At 47.3% G+C, this 22368-nt stretch overlaps 1 protein-coding gene across 1 annotated transcript in view; it reads left to right on the forward strand.

Annotated features, from left to right (window-relative positions):
- CLINT1 (clathrin interactor 1) overlaps positions 1-22368 on the forward strand; it is a 656796-nt gene that overhangs the window by 400256 nt on the left and 234172 nt on the right. Inside the window, exon 9 of the mRNA XM_086931221.1 lies at positions 17421-17486. Coding sequence (XP_086787347.1) covers positions 17421-17486 — 66 coding nt within the window. The remainder of the gene's footprint in view (positions 1-17420; positions 17487-22368) is intronic.

Genomic DNA, 22368 nt, shown 5'->3' on the forward strand with positions numbered 1-22368 from the left:
TGGCATAAACAGAAAGGAAAAGAACAAGGTTTCTGTAGTAGGGGATCTCTGTGTATAGTCATAATCTAGTGAATAGTCCCGCCCATGTGCGTGGACCCCGGCAATCAAAAATAATCTCTTAAGTTGTCAAATCCTGCAGACCCTGCAAGACACTTAAGAGTAAATTTAAAGACAAATAATGCAGCCTATATCCACAGGCTACACTGTCCACTACTTCAACTAGAAATTCCACCAAACAACACCACACACAACCCAGCCTGCAGTTTCTACCATAGAGAAACTTGCCTCCACCAGTAAAAGACTCTGGAATGATAGAGAGGAAGGCATGGACAGACAAGCCACATAGGCTGCCATTATGTGGCTTAAATAGGATACTGTGCCTTTAAGAGAACTTTCCAGAACTTTCTCCCAGTATCCCAGAATGCATAGCAGGTCACTCTTACTTTCAGTTCTTTTTTCCGGCTCCTGCTAACAGGACCCTGGCATTGAGCTCTCCCTTGTTTCAAGGGTTTATGGCATTTTTTGTCAAGTGTTTGAGTTTAGCTTTCTTGGTGCTTTTCTTCTCCCCTGTGTGTTGGTTCAGGCGTTTTAGGGCTCTAAAATGCCTGGTCTTTTTGACAAGTGCCCAGCATGTGGAAGGAAGAAGGCCAAGAGTGATCCACACGACGTCTGCATCGTCTGTCTCCCTGAAGAACATGTCCCTGAAGACTGTGACATCTGCCAGCAGTTTTCTGCAAGGACCCTGAGGGACATGCTGAAGATTAGGCTTCAGGCCTTGAAGAGAGACGGCTGCAGGTGGGTCTGGGCAGGCTGGGAAGGTTCCCTCTGCCTCTGCTGAGGCCTCTGGGGGGCTCCCCAGAGGCAGGAAGGCCAGCAAACGGTCCCGGTCTCCGTCGGCGTCAATTGCATCGACGACGACGTCTAGAGGGATGACGACGGTGTGTTCCCCGGGGCTCCCGGTCGAGACGGCGTGACGATTTGACGTCGAAGGGCCTGGAGAGGCCGCCGTCGAAACCACCGTCGACGGCATCATCATTGCCATCGTCGACGTCGGAGTCGACCTATCGACGTCGAAGACGGAGCGACAAGCATCAGCGCTCGCCGTCGAGGCGACACCGCCGATCGCCGTCGAGACAACGGTCGACGTCGAGGGGCTCCTCGACGTCTAGGACCTCAAGAAGGAGGAATCGACGCTCGTCGTCTAGAACGGTACGTTCGACATCGCGGAGGCGGCGTACGGCGTCACGAAAGAAGAGGTCGACGTCGCGGAGGCGGCGTTCGGCGTCGTGGAAGAGATCGACGTCGCTGAGGCGGCGTTCGATGCCAGAGTCGCGGAGGCGACGTTCGACGCCAGAAAAGCGACGCTCAGCGCCGAGAAGGAAGAGATCGGCGTCTAGGAGTCGCTCCACCTCTCCTAAGCGGCGCAAGAGGAGTTCTGGCGCCAGAAGTCAGACTGGATCTAGTGGAGAACGCAAGAGGAAGCGATCGCCTACTGAAGGGGCTGGATCTCAGCCCCCTTCGCCGAAGGGGTCACCGGGCTCGGTGTACTCAGTGGTATACACACCATCTCGGCCTAGCTCGCCACCTCCGCCTGTACCGAAGGAGGACCCTCTCGCCAACCCTCCACTTCCGCCAGGCAGACCACTGCCACCGCTTCCACCGCATGGGCCTGCCCCTCGGTCGGTGATACCTCCGGTCCCTCTGCCGAGGTCCACGTCATTACCTCCTCTGCCGACACCTCCTAAGGGGACACCGAAACCTAGACCCCAGGAGGAACCGAAGAAGACTCCCCCACGGAAATCTGTGGAGCGGCCACGGGCGGGCAGATCACGCTCTCGCTCTAGGAGGAAAGAGCGATCGCGCCACAGATCGTCCACGCGGTCGAGACACCGCCATAGGAGGCACAGATCTCGCTCTCACACGAGGTCCTCAGGGACCAGGGACTAATCTCCGAACTTGTCGGGATCACCAGACACGAGGGTGTCTCCGATTGATGACCTGGTGGCGTTCCATGATGTTCTTTTGAGAGGCGCTGCAAAGTTGGGCATATCTTTGACAGTGCCTACACCTAAGACGTCAGTCATTTTCGAGACATTGCACCAGAAACCCCTGTCTCGTCCACTGCTGCCTCTGGTGCCGGGCCTGGAGGAACCGGCCATGGCCCTTTTCCTCACCCCTGCGGTGGCGAAGGCGGCTCCATCGAGATTGCTGAAAAAATACCGGGCTCCAGATTCGGACCCGGCCTTTCTAAGGGCGGAACTTCCTCCAGATTCTGTGATTGTGACGGCGGCCCGTAAACAACATGCCACCACCCAGTCATCCACTGTTCCCCAGGAAAAGGAGTCCAGATGGATGGATTCAGCAGGAAGGAAAGTATGTGGAACATCGGCGACGTCTATGAAGGCTGCGAGTGCCACGGCTTTGTTGGGACGCTACGACCGTGTCCTCTGGGACTCCCTCAGCAGTTTGCGGAACACTTACCTCGCGAGAAGCGGGAGGACTTCCAGGAAGTGCTGAATGAAGGGATGCTGGTAGCGAATCAGATTATCAGCGCTACGGCAGACTCATCCCTATTAGCGGCACGTGGTTTTTGCCATGGAGTTAACCAGCGACGTCACGCCTGGCTCCGCCTTACGTCACTGAAACCGGACGCACAGCAGAGGGTAGCCAACCTTCCATTCTCTGGCGAGACCCTCTTTGGGAAGCATGCGGATGACGAAATGGCCCGCATCAAGGCGGAGGCCGAAACGCTTACGGCTGTGGGCCTGGAAAAGCCCAAAGAAGTGAAGAAATCGTACCGCCCATTCCAACGCCGGTTCGGTGGGCAGGGCAGAGGACGTGGCCAACCTTCGGGACAGTCACAGCAACATCAACCGTTCCGTAAGCCGTTCCAGAAACGCCAGAAGGGCAGAGGAGGCCAACAATCGGCTCCAGCGACCAAAGGCCCGGCCGGGTCTAGGCCCTGAGCACTTACTTCCCCCGGAATTCTTACCCACTCCGGTAGGGGGAAGCATTCAATTTTTTCTGGCAGAGTGGAGAAAAATTCCTCAGGACAAGTGGGTGCTGAATATTGTTTGCAATGGATACAGTCTTCGGTTCACCAGCCCGCCTCCAACAATTCCAATGGTCAGCTCGCAGTTTCAGCTGCGCGAGCTTCAGGTGGAAGCGGATATCCTGTTAAGGAAAAGGGCGATAGAAGACGTACCTCTGGCTCAGAGAGGAAGAGGTCTGTACTCCCGGTTCTTCCTGGTTCGCAAGAAGGACAAGAATGAGTTCAGGCCCATTCTGGACTTGCGACAGGCAAACAAATGGATTTGCAGGGAAAAGTTTTGCATGCTGTCGTTGCATCAGATTTATCCTCAGTTGCAACAGGGAGACTGGCTATGTGCTATAGACCTACAGGATGCGTATTACCATGTGCCCATTGCACACAAACACAGGAAGTTCCTGCGGTTCCAAGTCGGCGCCAATCATTATCAATACACAGTACTCCCATTCGGACTAAAGTCTGCGCCGAGAACATTCTCGAAGTGCATGGCGGTGGTAGCAGCACACCTACGGAAGAACAAGGTGTTTGTCTACCCGTACCTGGACGATTGGTTGATCAAGGCATTCTCCTTCTCGGAAGCGCGAGCACACTTCCAGAAGACGTGCGTTCTCTTGAACAAGCTGGGGTTGCACATCAACATGTCCAAGTCTGTCCCGACTCCGGTCCAATGCATACAGTACTTGGGAGCCTCCATCAATACGCTGTCAGCAAGCGTGTCTCCTTCGGAAGAGCGACGATTATCTCTCCTTCGGAAGGCTCAGGCTCTTATGACAACTCCATCTACAACAGTGAAGACGGTGTCTTCTCTACTGGGATCGATGGCCTCTTGTATCTTCCTGACTCCACACGCACGGCTGCACATGAGACCGCTGCAGGAGTGCTTGGAAGACCAGTGGGATCAGAGGAAAGGATCTTGGGACGACAAGATAAGACTGTCTCTGCATGCTCTTCAGTCTCTGAAGTGGTGGTGTTCAGCGGAGAATCTCCTCAGAGGGGTTCCCTTCCACAAGGACATTCCCTCGCAGACTGTCGTGACGGATGCTTCTCTCCTGGGGTGGGGAGCTCACTCCGGGAACCTACAGATTCAAGGAACGTGGTCACCGATGGAGGCCACGTATCACATCAATTTCCGGGAACTCAGAGCTGTTCACTTGGCACTGAAGGCCTTTCTTCCGTCCTTCCAGATCAACTCTCTGCTTGTACAGACGGACAATACCGCCACGATGTATTACCTCAACAAGCAGGGGGGCTCGAGATCGCGCACTATGTCGCAGGAGACGCAAGCGATCTGGCACTGGCTCCTAGCCAGAGGACTGACGATAACGGCTACCCATCTGCCAGGTGTGCAGAATGTTCATGCAGACGCACTGAGCAGACTGGTTCAGGAAAACCACGAATTGGTCATAAACGACAAAGTACTAGGAGAAGTCTTCGCAAGGTGGGGAACTCCAGAAGTAGATCTGTTCGCCACCGCCGACAACAACAAGTGCAGAGACTTCGCCTCCAGGTACTACCAGCAGGGAACGCTGGGGAATGCGTTAAGGATCAACTGGTCGAACAGCTTTCTGTACGCTTTTCCTCCCATTCCCCTGATTCCGGCGGTGCTCATCAAGCTGGCCCGGTCCAGGGCTCGGATGATACTCATTGCCCCGGAATGGCCCAGACAGTGGTGGTTCACGGACCTGCTTCAACGGTCTCTCCTTCCTCACATTCGGCTGCCGTGCAGGCCGGACCTTCTCACGAAGTTCGGGGGACGGATGTTACACCCCAACCTCAAATCTTTGTTTGGGGGCATGGCTCCTGAGATAGTGCAATATCGCCATCTAAATCTGCCCGAGGATTGCATGGACATACTGAAGGAGTCTAAGAGACCTTCCACTCGGACTTCCTATGCTTACAAGTGGAAGAGGTTCTGTATCTGGTGCCAGTCTAAGAACCATGACCCGACGACGTGTAAGGAAGATGTCATCCTTCCTTACCTTCTACATTTGGCGCAGTCTGGACTTAATGTTCATTCCATTAAAGTTCATCTTGCTGCATTGACTGCCTACAGGAAATGCCCTTCACAGACTTCCTTTTTCCAGATCCCTGTGATCAAAGATTTTCTGGAAGGATTGAAGAAAGTATTCGCTCCTGTCAGGATTCCTTCGCCTTCATGGGAACTGAATGTGGTGCTGTCCAGGTTGATGAAGGAGCCTTTTGAACCTATTCATAAGGCTTCGTTGCAGCACCTGTCCTGGAAGGCGGCGTTCCTCGTGGCCATTACATCGGCCCGCAGGGTGAGTGAAATTCAGGCGTTGTGTTGCCAAGAACCTTATACTGTATTTCATGCTGCTAAGGTTGTTATATGTACTCACCCTAAATTTCTTCCCAAGATTATTTCTGATTTTCATGTCAACCAGACCATAACTTTGCCTACGTTTTTTCAGAATCCTTCATCTCCAGCGGAAAGGTCTCTCCATTCCCTGGTAGTTAGGAGGGTGTTGAAATTTTATCTGGATAAAACCAAAGATATTCGTAGGTCTGACCAGTTGTTTATTAATTATGGATCAGTCAGGACGGGTCTTGCTACCTCTAAGCAGTCCATTTCTAGGTGGATTGTGTCCTGCATACAATTGTGTTACCAAAAAGCTAATAAGACCTTAGGAGGTAAGCCTAAGGCTCATTCCACCAGGGGCAAAGCTGCCACGACAGCCTTGCTCCGTAACGTGCCGATTGCTGAAATCTGCAAAGCAGCCACTTGGAAGTCGGTTCATACCTTTGCTAAGCATTACTGTCTGGACACTGATGCCAGGAAAGATGCTCAGGTTGGACAGGCTTTGCTGCGGAATTTGTTCGCACAGTAGTGGTGTTGGTTTCTTTTCTCCACCGCCGCTTTAGTGTTGGGATGGGCTTGCCATTATATTCACTAGATTATGACTATACACAGAGATCCCCTACTACAGAAGGAGTAGTTTGTGTCCTGTAACTCCAGTTCTGTAGTAGGGCTATCTCTGTTAGAGTCATGAGCTACGTTCCCTCTAAGGCGCGCGCGCGCCGCTCCTGACCTCACCGCGCACCGCCTAGCGTGGAGCGCGCACACAGTCAGGAAGTCGCGCCGCCGGCCGCTTTGAAAGAAGCGAGCGGCGCGAATGCGGCGGAGCGGTCGTGAGGCGTGCAGGTAAGGAGGTGGGGGAGGGCTTGTGGCGCTTGAGGCTAATGGGGAGGGCGGGGTAGACTCTGGCCTTTTTGTTTAAGTAATGCTGTTAATCAGAGCCCCTTCACGGGCTCCGATTAACAGTAATACTTAAACAAAAGGCCAGAGTCTTCCCCGCGCTTTCCTAACAAAAGAGTAGACAGTTTCCAAACACATGCTGTGTTTGGAAACTGCCTACGCTTTTGTTAGGAAAGCGCGGGGAAGACTCTGGCATTTTGCTTAAGTATTACTGTTAATCGGAGCCCGTGAAGGGGCTCTGATTAACAGCAATACTTAAACAAATGTCCAGAGTCTACCCCGCCCTCCCTCATAGCCTCAAGACCTGGCCTTGGAGATGATCTCACCAGCGTCATCAGACCAATCATGACTTTGGTAGTTGCAGCCCTACATGGGCCAGATACAAAACACAGTTGCCGCCCCATGCAGGTTGATCACACTGACTTCTAACTGCTACACGCCTGTCGATTTCTTCTGGGCAGTCGCAGCCACGCACCAGCTGATCATCATAGTTGGCAGTTGCGGCCATGCACAGGCTGATCACAATGATTGGCAGTCCCAGCATCAAACAGGTTGATTAACATTCACCAACAGAGCCCCATCTGGGCCTCGTTAATTGTAGTCATGGAGACACAGAGCTGACACATAGACATTATTGACTCCTGTGGGCCCAGACATACAATGGGGATGTGCGGCTCCTCGTAGAAGGACACTCATTCTGCAGTTTTGGCCAAATCCTTCCCTCTCTAGCAGGCAGGGTTCTAGGTGCTTCAAGACAAGTATACTACTCTGGCAGCAAAAAATCCAGATTTCAGGTGACGTCCCCTCAGCTCTGAGAGGCTGGCTGTCAGGCAGACACCAGCCTTGGCTGCACAGCTGTCCCCTGAGTACTCTGCAACACACTCCCTTCCATGGCTTGCACTGGAACAACAAGGGAGGTGGTGAAGCCCCACTTGTATACATAACAGGCAAACAGGAGATGTGTACTCATATGTACACACAGCCTTAAACTGTAGTACCTGTTTAGATTGCAATTGTCCTTTCCAGGCTGTTCTCTGGACACCTCTTTTCAGTAAAGTGACTTTTCTAACACCAGGGTAGTGGCCATTTTGGAGCACACAGAACAGAGAGCTCTGCACCAGCCTATCAGTCCAACTGAAGAAGGAATCCGGGAAAGAGAAAAGGGTAGATCTCAGCTAAACGTTTACCCACCTTGCACAACAGCTAACCCCTACCACCCACCAAGTGGCAGTGTTCAGGAAGACTAATCAGCAGATCTTTGCTAAGTAAAAGGCATAATTTAATATGTAGAGGTGCCTTTTTTCCACTGCCCTCATTTCACTGTCCAGGTCTCCTCCCTCAAGCTTCAGGAAGTTGAGCAATACATTTCTACTGTCTGGGACCACAACCCTCATCAGCATTACTCTGGTTGAGTCACATACCATCTGTGCACAATGCAGATTACATACATCAACATACTGTACGTGAAATGTTCATGCTAGAAACTAGGTAGGCGCATATAAGTGGACTTAACACGAGAGGGCCAGTATGCCTCCACTCAGTAACTGTGATAAAAAGATCTGACCACACTATTAATTCCAAAAAAACAGTACGCTACCACCCAAAACAAATGTGTTAACCTCATACCAGGGACAGAAGTCCACTGTTTGTAAACGCAGGCAAGCCTGGCACACACCTCCAAGGCACAGGAGAAGTCCAGGAGGTTCTCTTGACATGGACTGGCCTACACCAGTGAGCATATGCTGAATTAGCGTGAGACAGGATCAAAAATCAACAGTCAGATATCAGATTCATAGGGTCAGACATTCATGCAGCACAACACAACTGTCTACAGTGCAGGACACGTTCCCGACTTAACCATCTTTTAACAACATAAACTAAAGAGGGTGGCAACTACTCTGATTCCTTATCAAGAGTTGACATACATAAATTAAACTTTAAATTTTGAGAGGGCTACAGCTATCCTAAATGCCGAAGTGGACTTCAGCGCATGACAAGTTTTATTTAGTAAAATACCTTAATTGAAATAGAACATTTTAGAAAAGTAATCCTTTTGATGTCTGAAAGGGAGTGAAGTAACAGACTAAATGCAGGAGGGCACCAAAAGCGAGTGGGGCAGAGGGCAGAAAGGCACCAAAAGCGAGTGGGGCAGAGGGCAGGAGGGCACCAAAAGCAAGTGGGGCAGAGGGCAGGAGGGCACCAAAAGCGAGTGGGGCAGAGGGCAGGAGGGCACCAAAAGCGAGTGGGGCAGAGGGCAGGAGGGCACCAAAAGCGAGTGGGACAGAGGGCAGGAGGGCACCAAAAGCGAGTGGGGCAGAGGGCAGAAAGGCACCAAAAGCAAGTGGGGCAGAGGGCAGGAGGGCACCAAAAGCGAGTGGGGCAGAGGGCAGGAGGGCACCAAAAGCGAGTGGGGTAGAGGGCAGGAGGGCACCAAAAGCGAGTGGGACAGAGGGCAGGAGGGCACCAAAAGCGAGTGGGGCAGAGGGCAGGAGGGCACCAAAAACGAGTGGCATTTGGCGCCGCAGACACGCGAGGTTCGGTTCCTGGCGCACATAGCCATGGTTGCAGCGCACAGAGACCCTCCACTGCCGCACACAGAGGAAAATAATTAGAGGGAACATTGGTCATAAGCTCCCGCCCTCCTCCCCGGTGGAGATAATTTTCATGTAAGGAATGCTACAGGTCTGGCGTGCTACGCCTTCAAAAAGAACTGAAAGTAAGAGGGACCTGCTATGCATTCTGGGATACTGGGAGAAAGTTCTGGAAAGTTCTCTTAAAGGCACAGTATCCTATTTAAGCCACATAATGGCAGCCTATGGAGCTTGTCTGTCCATGCCTTCCTCTCTATCATTCCAGAGTCTTTTACTGGTGGAGGCAAGTTTCTCTATGGTAGAAACTGCAGGCTGGGTTGTGTGTGGTGTTGTTTGGTGGAATTTCTAGTTGAAGTACTGGACAGTGTAGCCTGTGGATATAGGCTGCATTATTTGTCTTTAAATTTACTCTTAAGTGTCTTGCAGGGTCTGCATGATTTGACAACTTAAGAGATTATTTTTGATTGCCAGGGTCCACGCACATGGGCGGGACTATTCACTAGATTATGACTATACACAGAGATACCCTACTACAGAACTGGAGTTACAAGACAGAAACTACTCCTTATTTTTAATTGCATTGCTAAACCTCACAGTACAAGCAAGGCTAGTCATTGGCCATCTGTGTTTGCTGCTGCTTTCTCTAACAAACGCCACATAATGCTGCCCTCTTAAGATATTGAAAATGACATCTTATCCAGTATTGGGGTATCTTACATAGATTTACATGCCTGAATCATTCCCCGACGCTGAGGCGGGAGACCCACAGTAAAAATATATGTACAAAAGCAGTGCCTTAGTAAGAACTGTAGTAGGCTAAAAAGAAAAGAGGCCTAGAAGGCCCAAAACCTAGTAGCCTTTCTACGTTATTATATGAAAAGAACTAAAAAATGGTTCCAACCAATCCGCTGCCAGCACCCTCTAGAACCTTCCCATCAATTGCAGTTCTCCCTGAGTGCCTATTCAGTTTCTTCATCCTTTACCCTTCAAGATGTCTGACAAGAAAGCTCTCTTTAGAGCCTGCAAGACCGGTGATAAGAAGAGGGTCCATGTAGATGATCAGCACAAGGACTGCATCCACTGTCTACATCCTAACCATGTAGTTAAGGATATTAGAATATGCCGAACCGTTCCTGCTAAAACCATCAGAGACAGGGAAGCAAGGTTGCTCCTATGGCTGAAATCCTGGTCCGCTGAGGAGGATGACAGGGCTTCAACATCTAGCAAGAGGGCTAGAACCCACGACCGCTCCTCTTCGGAAGGAAGGAAGCATCACAAAGCTTCTCATGAAGCTTCTGACCAGTCAAGGAGGTCTCCATTCCTCCCTCTGGATCAGCTTTGTCTCCGTCATCTGAGATTTCCAAAAGGCCTTCAACCTCCAGAACTGTGACCTCTGCTGCTCCTTTTTCTACAACTACGGTCTCTACCATGGCTATTTAATCTCCTATTGTGTCCTCTAAAATATCTACTTCAAAGAGATCTAGTGTGGCGAAGGACTCGTCGACAAAGTTCCTCCTCTAAACCTCTGTCGACGACAGCATCGACGTAGAGTTCGTCGACAGTTACCTCGACGACAGACAGTCGACGACGAAGACCCCCGTCGGCGGAAGACCCCGTCAACGGCGACACCACCGTCGACGAAGAGGCCGTCCACGACTATGAGCCTGTCCACGACTATGAGCCTGTCCACGACTATGAGCCGGTCCACGACTATGAGCCGGTCCACGACTATGAGCCGGTCCACGACTATGAGCCGGTCCACGACTATGAGCCGGTCCACGACTATGAGCCGGTCCACGACTATGAGCCGGTCCACGACTATGAGCCTGTCCACGACTATGGGCCCGTCCACGACTATGGGCCCGTCCACGACTACGAGCCTGTCCACGACGACACTGTCAACTAAGATTATCCTGTCTATGACGAGGAGCCTGTCTATGACGAGGAGCCTGTCTATGACGAGGAGCCTGTCTATGACGAGGAGCCCGTCGACGACAAAGAGCCCGTCGACGACGAATTGGTCATCAGAGATTCCTCCAGTGTCACAGGTGACGCCTATGTCCTATACTCACTTCCCGTTATAAACCTACCACAGGCAAGACTAAAGCAATATCTCTCCCTTACTGCCATCCCATATTTTGAAGACGTATGTGGAAGATGATGAGTCTGATGAGGAGGGTCCTTTCGGCATAGCTCGCCATCCCTCAGAACTACAAATAAAATGCCAAGATGATGACGACGACGAAGATTTCCAAGAACATTTTTATCAGGAAGATCTCTCTACTCCTTATCAAAGACATACCAGAAGGGTTTCGCATCAAGGAGAGACCAGTCATCTTCCTCCTTCTTTGATACAAGACATACAGGCCATGTTGGCCGATAATCGACAAAGGTTTCCTTCAGAAACGGCTGTTCCTGTTTTGCCTCCCACACCGGCTGAGATACCAGCATCGCTACCGCCGGTGGAGGTTCCTAGTTCTGCAAGGCAGGCCTCTGGGACAGCACCGCAAGGGCACCAGGATACTTCATCCTCGGACGAGGAAGGTATCGTAGAGGGTGAATTACCCGAGAAAACTCGTGATGGGGATCTCTGGGATGACTACATTATTCCCATGCCCTCTCCACCTATTCCTCAGCCATCAGATTCTCCTCCTGAGGATATCGGCGGTTTCCACAACCTCATGCAATGTGCTGCGACTAGATTCCAATTACCAGTCACTATTGAGCAGTCTGACTGCTTCTTGCATGATTTTAAAGCAGATTAAAGAAAAATTAAAAGAGCAATTCCAATTATAGACTACATTTGGGATGAAGGTCTTAAAATCATGAAGACGCCTGCCTCTATACCCGCGATTCTTCCGCGGATTGAGAAGAAGTATCGAGCACCTCCGGATATTCCATCTTGCCTTATAGGTCATCCACGTCCAGATTCAGTCATATTTCAAGCTGCTCAGCAGAGATCAAAGAATCCAGCCACACCCATTTCAACTCCGCCTGATATAGATGGTAGAATATTGGATCTGATAAGAAAGAAGTTTTCCACTAATGCCACATTCTCCATTAAAGCAGCAAATTCCCTGGCAATTCTGGCACAGTACGACCCGCCAGATGTGGTCGGATTAGACAGAATTTATAGACCTCATCCCGGAAGATCGTCGACAAGAGGCAAGAAAAATTGCGTTGGAAGGTGAACGAGCCGTGTCCGAAATTATTGACTGCGCTCTATACATCGTTAATACCAACTTCAGACAGCTTGCAGGGGCTGCAGTAATTAGATGCCAAGGATGGCTTTAGGCAACATCTTTTAGGCCAGAGGTGCAAACCAAAATCCTGGATATGGCCTATGACGGCGATTCATTATTTGGGAAGCATACAGATGAAGCCTTGTTGACTATCAAGACTTGATACAGATACTGCAAAGTCATTGGCTGCTCTCCAGTACAAACGGGGATCTTTCCGAGGAGCCAGAGTTCGTAGCTTTACATCCATGGGAGGTTATCACAATCTGCAGAACAGGCAGTACCAGTTGCAATACAAACAGCCTTACTATCAATCATCATACAGACAAGCCGCATCTGGTAGTTTCTCTCGTCAGGGCGGACGAAGGCGGTCAAACAACCAAGGCCGCGATTCCAACAGGGAACGAGTCCAGCAGGACGCCAGTCAATCTCCTTCCCTCCCTGTCAGCGCAAAGATCTCTGCTTTCTTTCACCGATGGCAACAGATCACGTCAGATCAGTGGGCCATCGACCTAGTACACAAGGGTCGCACATTGAAATTCACCAAGAAACCACCTACGACCCCACCCAAGGGTCCCCCTCCCCTCTTTTTCACTTACTTTTCAAAGAAGCCTTAAACATGCTCTGCAGGAATGCAATAGAAAAAGTTCCTTTCTCGCAGAAAGGAATAGGGTTCCACTCTCACTTCTTCCTCATAAATAAAAAATCAGGGGGGTGGTGCCCGATTCTCGATCTCCGAAACCTCAACAAATTTCTGAAGAAACAGAGGTTTTGAATGGTGACGCTTGCCGAAGTTTTAAGTTGTCTCAACGAAGGAGATTTTATGGCTTCGCTGGACTTGGAAGACCCATACTTCCATATCCCTATACATCCCAAACCTCGCAAATACCTACGATTCACAGTGGCTGGCGTCCACTTTCAGTTCAAGGTACTCCCGTTCGGACTGAAATCAGCACCAAGGATCTTCACGAAATGCCTAGCACGGTTTCTGCAGCTGAGATCTCAAGAAATGCAAGTGTTTCCTTACCTCGATGACTGGTTGCTCAAAGGTCCTTCGAAAAGAATAACGGAAGAGGCTACTTCAACATGCCTACGTCTCTTTTCATGCTTGGGACTCACTCTCAATGAAGGCAAATCACAATTACAGCCTCTCCAGGTAATAGCCTTTCTGGGAGCAAAACTGGATGCCATTCATTGCAGAGCTTTTTATCAGAAGATCGCCAACGCAAAGCAAGGTCGATCTCAAAAAGGTCAGTTTCTGTCCAGACATTCGCTTCTCTTCTGGGGATGTGCTTGTCTGCAATAAACGGGGCTCCGTTGGCACGACTCAGAATGAGACCTGTGCAAGATGAATTGCATCTGCAATGGCAACCAGCCATAGGATCATTCGACGACTCCATCAAGGTGACATCAGGCATGATTCGCACGCTCCATTGGTGGTCTCAAAAGACAAACCTGGCCCGGGCCTCACTTTCTTGGCAACTTCCCCAGAATTTGTTCGAACATTGGACGCATCCATGGAGGGCTGGGGAGACAATCTTCAGGACTTGCAAATTCAGGGAAGATGGTCTCACAAATATCAACAAAAACACATTAACAGTTTGGAACTGCGGGCCATTTTTCTCTCTCTGCAGGCATTCCTCCAGAGGATTTCTGGCTCCTCTGTGCTGGTCCGTACCGACAATACGACCAGCATGTATTACATCAACAAACAGGGGAACAAGGTCACTATCTCTATCGCAGGAGGCTCAGGAGGTGTCGGGAATGGGTTACAGCAAACGTAATAACCCTAAGAGCGGAACATGTCTAGGGGCTTCAGAACACTTTGGCCGACACCCTCAGCAGATCTCTATCTGGATGTCACGAGTAGAAGCTGGAGCAGAGACAATTGGAAAAGATCTTTCACATTTGGGGGAGACCAACGCTTGATCTGTGTGCGACAAGAGAGAACAGCAAATGCCTATATTACGCCTGCAGATTCCCTCAACGGGGATCAAGAGGGAATGCCTGTCCATGCGATGGTCAGGGATTTATGCGTACGCTTTTCCCCCCAATACCATTCATACCGAAAGTGCTTCAAAAGATGAAGAGGGAGCATTGCCGTCTCATCCTGATCTCACCCCGCGGCCAAGACAATATTGGTTTCAGGAACTACTTCTGTTATCACAAGAACATCCTGTTCGTCTAGTTCCAACACTCACGATATTGAGAAGGGAAAAGGGTCAAATACTACACCCAGATCCACAGTCGCTGCACTTGTACGCATGGCTCCTGACATCTTAGAATTTAAAGATCTGAGAATATCTCAGGATTGTCGTGAAATTCTATCTAAATCTCGTGCCCAGAGTACAGTCAGAGCGTATCGCTCAAAGTGAAAATGATTGTCATTGGTGTGAGGCAAATGATATTTTTCCAATCCAAGCTCCAGCGGAGGATATCCTTTCCTATTTGCTATCTCTGGCTAAAGCGGGGCTTGTGTTCTCCTCGATCAAGGTTCCCCTCGCTGCAATTTCCAGATTCCGGAAGAGCTCTAACAAACCTTCACTTTGCTCTTCATCACTTATCAAACAATTTTTAAAAGGACTTTTTTGAGTTTTTCCCACAATACGTCCGCCACCTCCGGAGTGAGAATTAAACACAGTTTTGTCTCAACTAATGAGAAGACCATTTGAGCCAATTCACAAGGCTGAGCTCAAATCTTTAACCTGGAAAGTGGTAATTTTATTCGTTTTTACTTCAGCCCAAAGGTTTAGTGAAATTCAAGCCTTCACCATTTCAGAACCCTTTTTGCATTTCACTAGAGATTGTGATTTTACGGACAAATCCCAAATTCATCCCTAAAGTACAGTCTCAATTTCATCTAAATCAGCCTGTAAAGCTTAAAACCTTCTTTCCGGACCCAGTCACGCCGGCGGAAAGCGCTTTACACTCTCTCGGCGTCAAGCGCGGTTTTAAATTGTATTTACAGAAAACTAAGGAAATCAGTCGATCCAATCAATTATTTGTCGCCTATGGTCAAGCCACACTGGGACATGCTGTAACGAAGGCAACTACAGCCAGATGGATTGCTTCTGTTATTCAATTTTGCCATGACAAAGCCAGCAAACCTTTACAGAGAAAGGCCAAAGCGCATTCCACCGGGACTATGGCGGCTTCTACAACACTATTTGCTGGTGTTACATTAGAAAATGTTGTATGTCGTATACTTGTAAAGCGCACAGCTGCCCCAGCAAAGGGGCGTCCCGGCGCTGTATACCGCTGGGGAACCCATCCTGGCTTTCCCTGTGAGATGGTCCCTCCTGGGCATCTCCAAGGTGAAGACAAGCATCCCCGGCGCTGATGGGGCAGTTAGTAGAGATTAAGCAAGCTATTGCCCAGAGTTGCTGAGTGTGATCCATGGTTGGAGTAGGCACCGAGGCGAGAATTATCGAGTCCGCTGACCATGGCCCAAGACCCTGCCGCTTTGGGAATTGAACCCTGGTCCCGGGCTGACCTCTGCTACCGGGTCTGCTGCCTCTAACCAGTGAGCCACACCACTCCACTTCTGTCATGCTGCGACATGGAAGAATGTCTACACAGTCACGAAACACTACTGCCTACAATCTGCGTCGCAGAACGATGCAGCTGTGGGACAAGCTGTTCTTCAACATCTTTTTCATTAAAGTTAGAGTTCTAATTTCTTTGATGCTGCATATATATATATATATATATATATAGATATGTCTATTATGTTAACAGATGTTAATTGATGTCTATTATTGCAAAATATGTTAATTTACATAGAGTATTCATTTTAAAGAGTTTTGTATACCTTATTAATATTCTAGCCTTCCCAGATGTTTTTGGGTGTATTTACACTCGGTCTCCCACTGTCCGAAAAAACACTATTTGGCTTATTGCTTGCTATTCTGATTCAGATATGTGAATCTATGAAAGATACCTCAATACTGGGTAAGAAAAAACAAGTTACTTACCTGTAACTACAGTTATCCAATATTGGTATCTTTCATAGATTCACATGCACCCACCGTCCTTGTCCTCCCCGGCGAGACAGTTCTTTATTTGGGATCCATGCTTTCCACTTGTGTTAAGAAAATCTGAGGAGAGCTGCCTCTGCTGGGAAGGTTCTAGAGGGTGCTGGCAGCTGATTGGTTGGAACTATTTTTTTGTTCATTTCATATGATGTAGATAGCCTACTAAGTTTTGGGCCTCTTTTTTTAGTCTACTACAGTTCTTACTAAGGCACTGCTTTTGTATATTTGTGTATATATATATATATATCCAGACAAATTACCGTCACAAATCCTTGACAGAAAGTCGAGGCCCAGATCAGCTTTGTTCAAGTGCTATTTATTTGGCAACATCAACACCCAACGCGTTTCGCAGCCTTCGCCGCTTTTTCACGAGTGCAGGCATGAACTTCGCCAAGCTTCTGGAATATAAATATATATATATATATATATATATATATATATATATATATATATATATATATATATATATATATATATATATATAATTTTTTTTTTTTTTTTTTTTTTTTTACTGTGGGACTCCCGCCTCGGCGACGGGGAATTATTCAGGCAAGTGAATCTATGAAAGATACCAATACTGGATAACTGTAGTTACAGGTAAGTAACTTGTTTTCTTTCCTTTCTCTCTCTTTTTTCCCCACTTCACAGTATTTTAATTAATGGTATGGGGCAGCCAAAATCCCAGAGTTCACAGATCGAAGCTTGTAACAATTTAGTAGAGGGAATTAGAAAAACACAATGCAAAGCAGTAATGAAAAATGCATATAACTATATGCCAAACTTGGTCCTCTGGAGGATGAATTAAAAAAAATGTAGGAGTGAAGGGAATTCTGTGTTTTTGCAATGATATGGGCTATTTTTACCATTGTTTGGCGAATGTCCCAGTGTTTATCAATTTAGATCTAATACTACACCCAAAAACCCTAACAACATCTCCAAGTCCTAAACATGAAAACGGATTACCCTAAAACCTGAGCATGAACTGAGAAAAATGAACCAAGGGAGTGACAGTCCTTTGACCAAAGCTATAAAGGATAATGCAAGACGAGGGTAACCGAATGACAGAAATATGTTCACTTAATTATACACCGCAAGTCATGGAGACTGATCATTTACACGCTACTTCTCTCCTCCAAAGCACTTGTCTAGAAAGGTACTGTAGTTGTGTATATTGAAGCAAATAATTCATTGCAATTATTAAGCTTTTCCACCTGCTTGATAGTGCTTTGTAAGAACAACTGTACTTAGGCTGCAATAGTTTCTCATAACAGGGTTCTTTCTCATGGTTTCTAGGACCGACAGCGGAACCATTTGGAAATTTTGCGGATTTTTCTTCTACAGCTGCCTCTGTTGCACACGGTAAGTGTTATATTAATTTTCATGAAATAAAATTGAGGTGTTCCATTTCATACAATAGGGTGTGTCCTGCTTGATAGCATGGCGTTTCAGGGCTTACGTGGCTTCTTTGCTCAGGGAGGGGCCTGTTCCTGTCCGCAGATTTTAAAGGTAGATACAGGTTCTAATATATACTTCTAACTGCAGATTCTTTACCTTGTGAATACCTCCAGGTGCCAAACTGGATCTGGAAAATTCTCTTCAGTAATTCTTGTGTGCCAGGAGGTATCTTTGTGCTTCTCCATTCCACCCCAGAAGTGACACTGGTGCCACACATAATTGCCACAATGACACCTGCTACTTTTTCGAGGCAGGTCCACACCTTGATCTTCACTCTTTTCGTCTTGATGAAAAATATTTGAAGTCCAATTATTAACAGTGTTTAAAGGACATATCACCCTAAACTGACAGGGTTTAATCCTTGTAGAGGGTCACAAACAAATGTAAGTGACTGACAAATGTAAGTGACTGACAAATGTAAGTGACTGACCCTCAGGCAGTGTATTTCTGGTGTCTCAGGTCCTCTTGCGTCTCCAAGGAAACCATTGGGCCAGATACTTCCCCAGACACTGGTAAAAACTTGGTTTAGACAAAGTAATACTGTAAAATTCGATAGCGCTGAGTCAATATTTTTTAGAAAAATTGCCATATTATAGGTCCTTAGCCCTTTTTTCTAAAAAATATCGACTCAGTGCTGTCAAATTGTACAGTTTAAATATGGCGGCCATCGTAACAAGTTTAAAATGTAACGACATGGTGGAAGGACTCATGACCTTACCACAGTTCAAAATGGCGCCAGTCTAAGACTCCGTAGAGCCCATCAAGGATAAGAACCGTAGCAACCTCAGAGACAGAAACTGAAGTGATTGAAACACAAGGGATTTAGCCAGAGACAAGAACCTTGGTCTCTACAAGTATAACTGGGGCCTCCTATTTAATTATATATTGCAAGTAAACTTACTGAGGGACCTATTGGGACACACCTCGAAATTACTTTGTCTAAATCAATGAGTTCCTATGATTCTGCTTGATATACCTACATAACACTATATTATACCTTTTTGAATATATGTAGAGCATCATTTCAAGAGACTGAAACATTATATATAAAAGGTAACTACAATGTGATCTGTTAAGTGAAATAAATAAAAACAGAAAGTAATACCAATAGAGACACATATTTGTAGTAATAGATTTTAGCATGCCAGTGCACCAAAAATGGTTTTTAATAAGCAATCAATAGCATGCAGGGTTTTGTCAACATTCATGTTTTTTGCTTAAGGAAAAAGTATATAACAAATACACTTTTCTTTTTAGATGAGATGGCCAAAGGGGAACATGGTTTTAATGATTCTCATTATTAGGTGTTCACACTTAAGGGTACTGTCTAAAATTGATTTCTTACGTGATTGATTTTCTTCCCTCATGGTACAGCCTTGAAAAAGCTGCAGACCTGCAAGACACATGGGGGAGAAACATGTGTTGGCTGACTCCTAAAAAGTGTAAATTGAAAACCACTCAAAATCAATATTGGGATCATAACGTAATTATTTGGCTGGCTCCAAATCCAAAAAACAACTGGTAATAACTCAACACAAATATCCAGAGTAGGATTAAACATATCCGTTATTGTGGCTTACTCCCAAATAAGGGAACAACTGGATATCACTGAGGACTAAAATATCAAGACTGGCAAGTAATTACTGCAAGGACTGTAGATATTAGTAGTAAGACATTCATCACCAAAAACTGAGTAATAAACACATCCAAGATTGTTTGGAATATATCAAGGATTTGTAAATTCTGTTTGATGTGAAAATAATGGATTAATGTGTGATAGGAGATTTCATGGAAATTGATATGTTGCATAAGACAAAGACGACTTAATGGAAATCAAGAATCTTACTTTCATTATTGACCAAAAAGGAACATTACACTCTACATCTTTCTATAACTTTTAGTCAGAGGTATAGATGGCCATATCCTCAAGTGTAAGCCTTCCTTTGAAAATATTACAGAAAAAAGGGTAATGGAAAGCAGATCCAAGTGTCTGGCCTTACCACTGTTTTAGTCTTAAGATCAGTCAGCTGTCTCTTAGGCTGCTGCTCGCATGCATTGTAGGACATGGTTAGCTAGATCTTGCCAAATGTCCCGCTTGCTAGCTAAACCTGGCACAAACTATCCAGGATGTGCAGGATACTGCAAAGTACGTCAGCTGATCAGAACTGGCACTACAGATTCCCATTATAGTCCGCATTGCCTAGTAGATCCCAAATGACAATTGCACCCCAAGTTGGCGTAGGGTGTCCTCCAGCATTCCCGAGAAGGCAGACTCTATCTTCTTGTCATTGCCTAGAATGTACAGTGTGTCTCAGCTGTTGTGCAATGGAGTTCCTAGACTACTTTCTCTGATGCACTTTCAGCCTAGAGTGGAACTTGGGACTCCTGTATGCCTTCCCACTCTACTTCTCTTGCCCAGAGTTCTGAAGATGATCAGGAACGACCAGGTTAAAGTCATCTTATTGGCGCTGGATTGTTGTACATGGAAATTCTGCAGTCAGACATGCTTCACCTGCGGCTCAAGGTGAACGAAAAGCATTTTCAGTTTGCTCTTCTCTCATTTGGCCTCACCACGGTGTGTTCACGAAAGAGATGGCAGTGGTTGCAGCTAATCTTCGGCGGTTGGGAATACCTGTCTTCCCATATGTTGACTGGCTGCTGAAGGCGGACTCTGCAGACAGTCGTAGACAACCTTGAGATAATGACAACCCACCTCACATTTTTGGGGTTCCTGGTAAACATGCCAGTCACTGCTGAGTCTTTATCAGAGGTTCCCATTCATTGGAGCAGTCTTGTATACAGTGCTCTTTTGATACCTTCAACAGATTCAATGATTCCAGGACATTGATGCCATGATCCCAATGTTTCAATTTCTGACCTGCCTCTTGTAGAGAGCAGCTTGGAGGCTTCTTGGCAGTCTCACCTCCTGCATCCTGTTTGTGGAACCTGCCTGATGGCATGTGCAATCCCTGCAGTGGAATCTGAGGTATGGGTGTACTCAGCACCAAGAGAAACTGTCATATTCCATTCCGTTTTTGTAGAACACAGCAAAAGAACTGCATTGGTGAACGCTTGACTGCAATTGTACCACCTGCAGACTCCTCTCTCTACCTCACTCAGGGCTGACTTTTGTGACCGAGGCATTGTTGCTCGGTTTAACTGTTGTAGAGGACTTTACTCTCTGGCGGATACCTGGCTCCACATCAACCCATTGGAGTTGCAGGCATTTCTCTTGGCATTAAAGGCCTTCCTACTGTCTATCAAGATAAGACTGGTTCAGGTTCTCACGGAAACCACCACTTCCAGGTGGTACTGCGATAAATAGGGTGGAATGGGATCCTAGGTCATCTTCCCAGGATGCTTTTTGCCTCTAACTGGCTGACTCTTCTGGACATTTCCTAGAAGTCACCCACCTGGCAGGATCTATGCTTAGCGGATCACTATTGACAGTTGACCTGAGCCACCTCAGGGTGCATCATCCAGCAGTCTGTATAAGCCTGACTCGTTCTTTTAGCCACCGCCGAAAATGCGTAGTGGCCCAACTTTTGTGTGATGGAATTCCCAAGACACTTTCAGTCTAGGGTGGAGCTTGGTACTCCTGTATGCTTTTTTGCTTCTACCTGTCCTACCCAGAGTTATGAAGATCAGGAATGACCAGGCCAGTCATTTGAAATAATTCTCCAGATCCAGTCTGGTGCCTGGAGTTATTCAGAAGGTGAGGACTTTCAGTTGGATAGAATTTCCACCAAAAAGAGCTTTACCAAGGGTAAGTACCTTGTTCTTTCGGTTTTTATCATGCTAACTTAGACCTGCTTATGGTGAGTAATTGTGTGCAGTCTTTCCTTCTCCTAACTAGCTCAGAGAAGTCGACCCTGTGTTGTCTCTTACAGTGCCCTGCCTCTGCCTGCATTTCCCTGATCTGGAGCCTATGCATTCTCTTATTTCCTGTTTCTTGGATGTCTTCACCTAAATGCAATTAGCACTTAAGACATACTCATTTTTAATACAATTTACATGTATGTGATGAGCTTTCATGTGCTGTATTTCTCTTGGGTACCTTAGGCTGTGAGTTCTCTTACGTTCTTTCTGACTTCAGTGTGTCAATGCCTGCATTTAGTTTTGTCATCCAACATTTGATGTCTAACTGCCTGTTCTTCTATGCAAATCAATTTGTCTACATTAAAATGTAAACTTTACATTATAGTGGCTCAGTTATGGTATAGCCATTGCTGGTCTGCTAGTATCAGTACATTAAAGGACCATAACTATACTTTCCTAGGCATTCAGCCAGGCCCTTTACTAGATGCAAGAATGCCCTTTTCTCTGGCCTCTTAGAAACACAAGACTTGGTGCAAGATGAGTGGATCAAGGAAATGGGGAAGAGAACAGTTGCCATTTAAGTAACTTCTGTGTTCGAGGCATGTGAGCTGTGGATCGCATGCTTTGCATACTCCTGCCATCTATTGTTGGGTCCGGATGTTTGCAGTTTGTTTTTCTTCTAAGAAGTCTTTCTAGTCATGAGGTAGGAGACTCCTCCTTTCGGTGATAGTGCGCATGGGCATCAACTCCATTGTTAGATTGGTTTTTTTTCCGCCATCTGGTTCGTACGTGAATTGCTGCGCTCCTGTTCAACATCGTTTCCTTCGGTGCGCAACACACTCATCCTCGACTGTATTGTTTTCGATCGCGTAATCCCATTCTCCGTGTATCATATTTACTTAATCCTTTTTCGGTCAGGTAGCTGGTGGAAGACCGTCCGGCCTACCCGCGTCGGTTTGCTTTGCAG

The sequence above is a fragment of the Lissotriton vulgaris genome, chromosome 7 (assembly GCF_964263255.1).
Source record: "Lissotriton vulgaris chromosome 7, aLisVul1.2, whole genome shotgun sequence".
In the NCBI taxonomy this organism is placed as follows: domain Eukaryota; kingdom Metazoa; phylum Chordata; class Amphibia; order Caudata; family Salamandridae; genus Lissotriton; species Lissotriton vulgaris.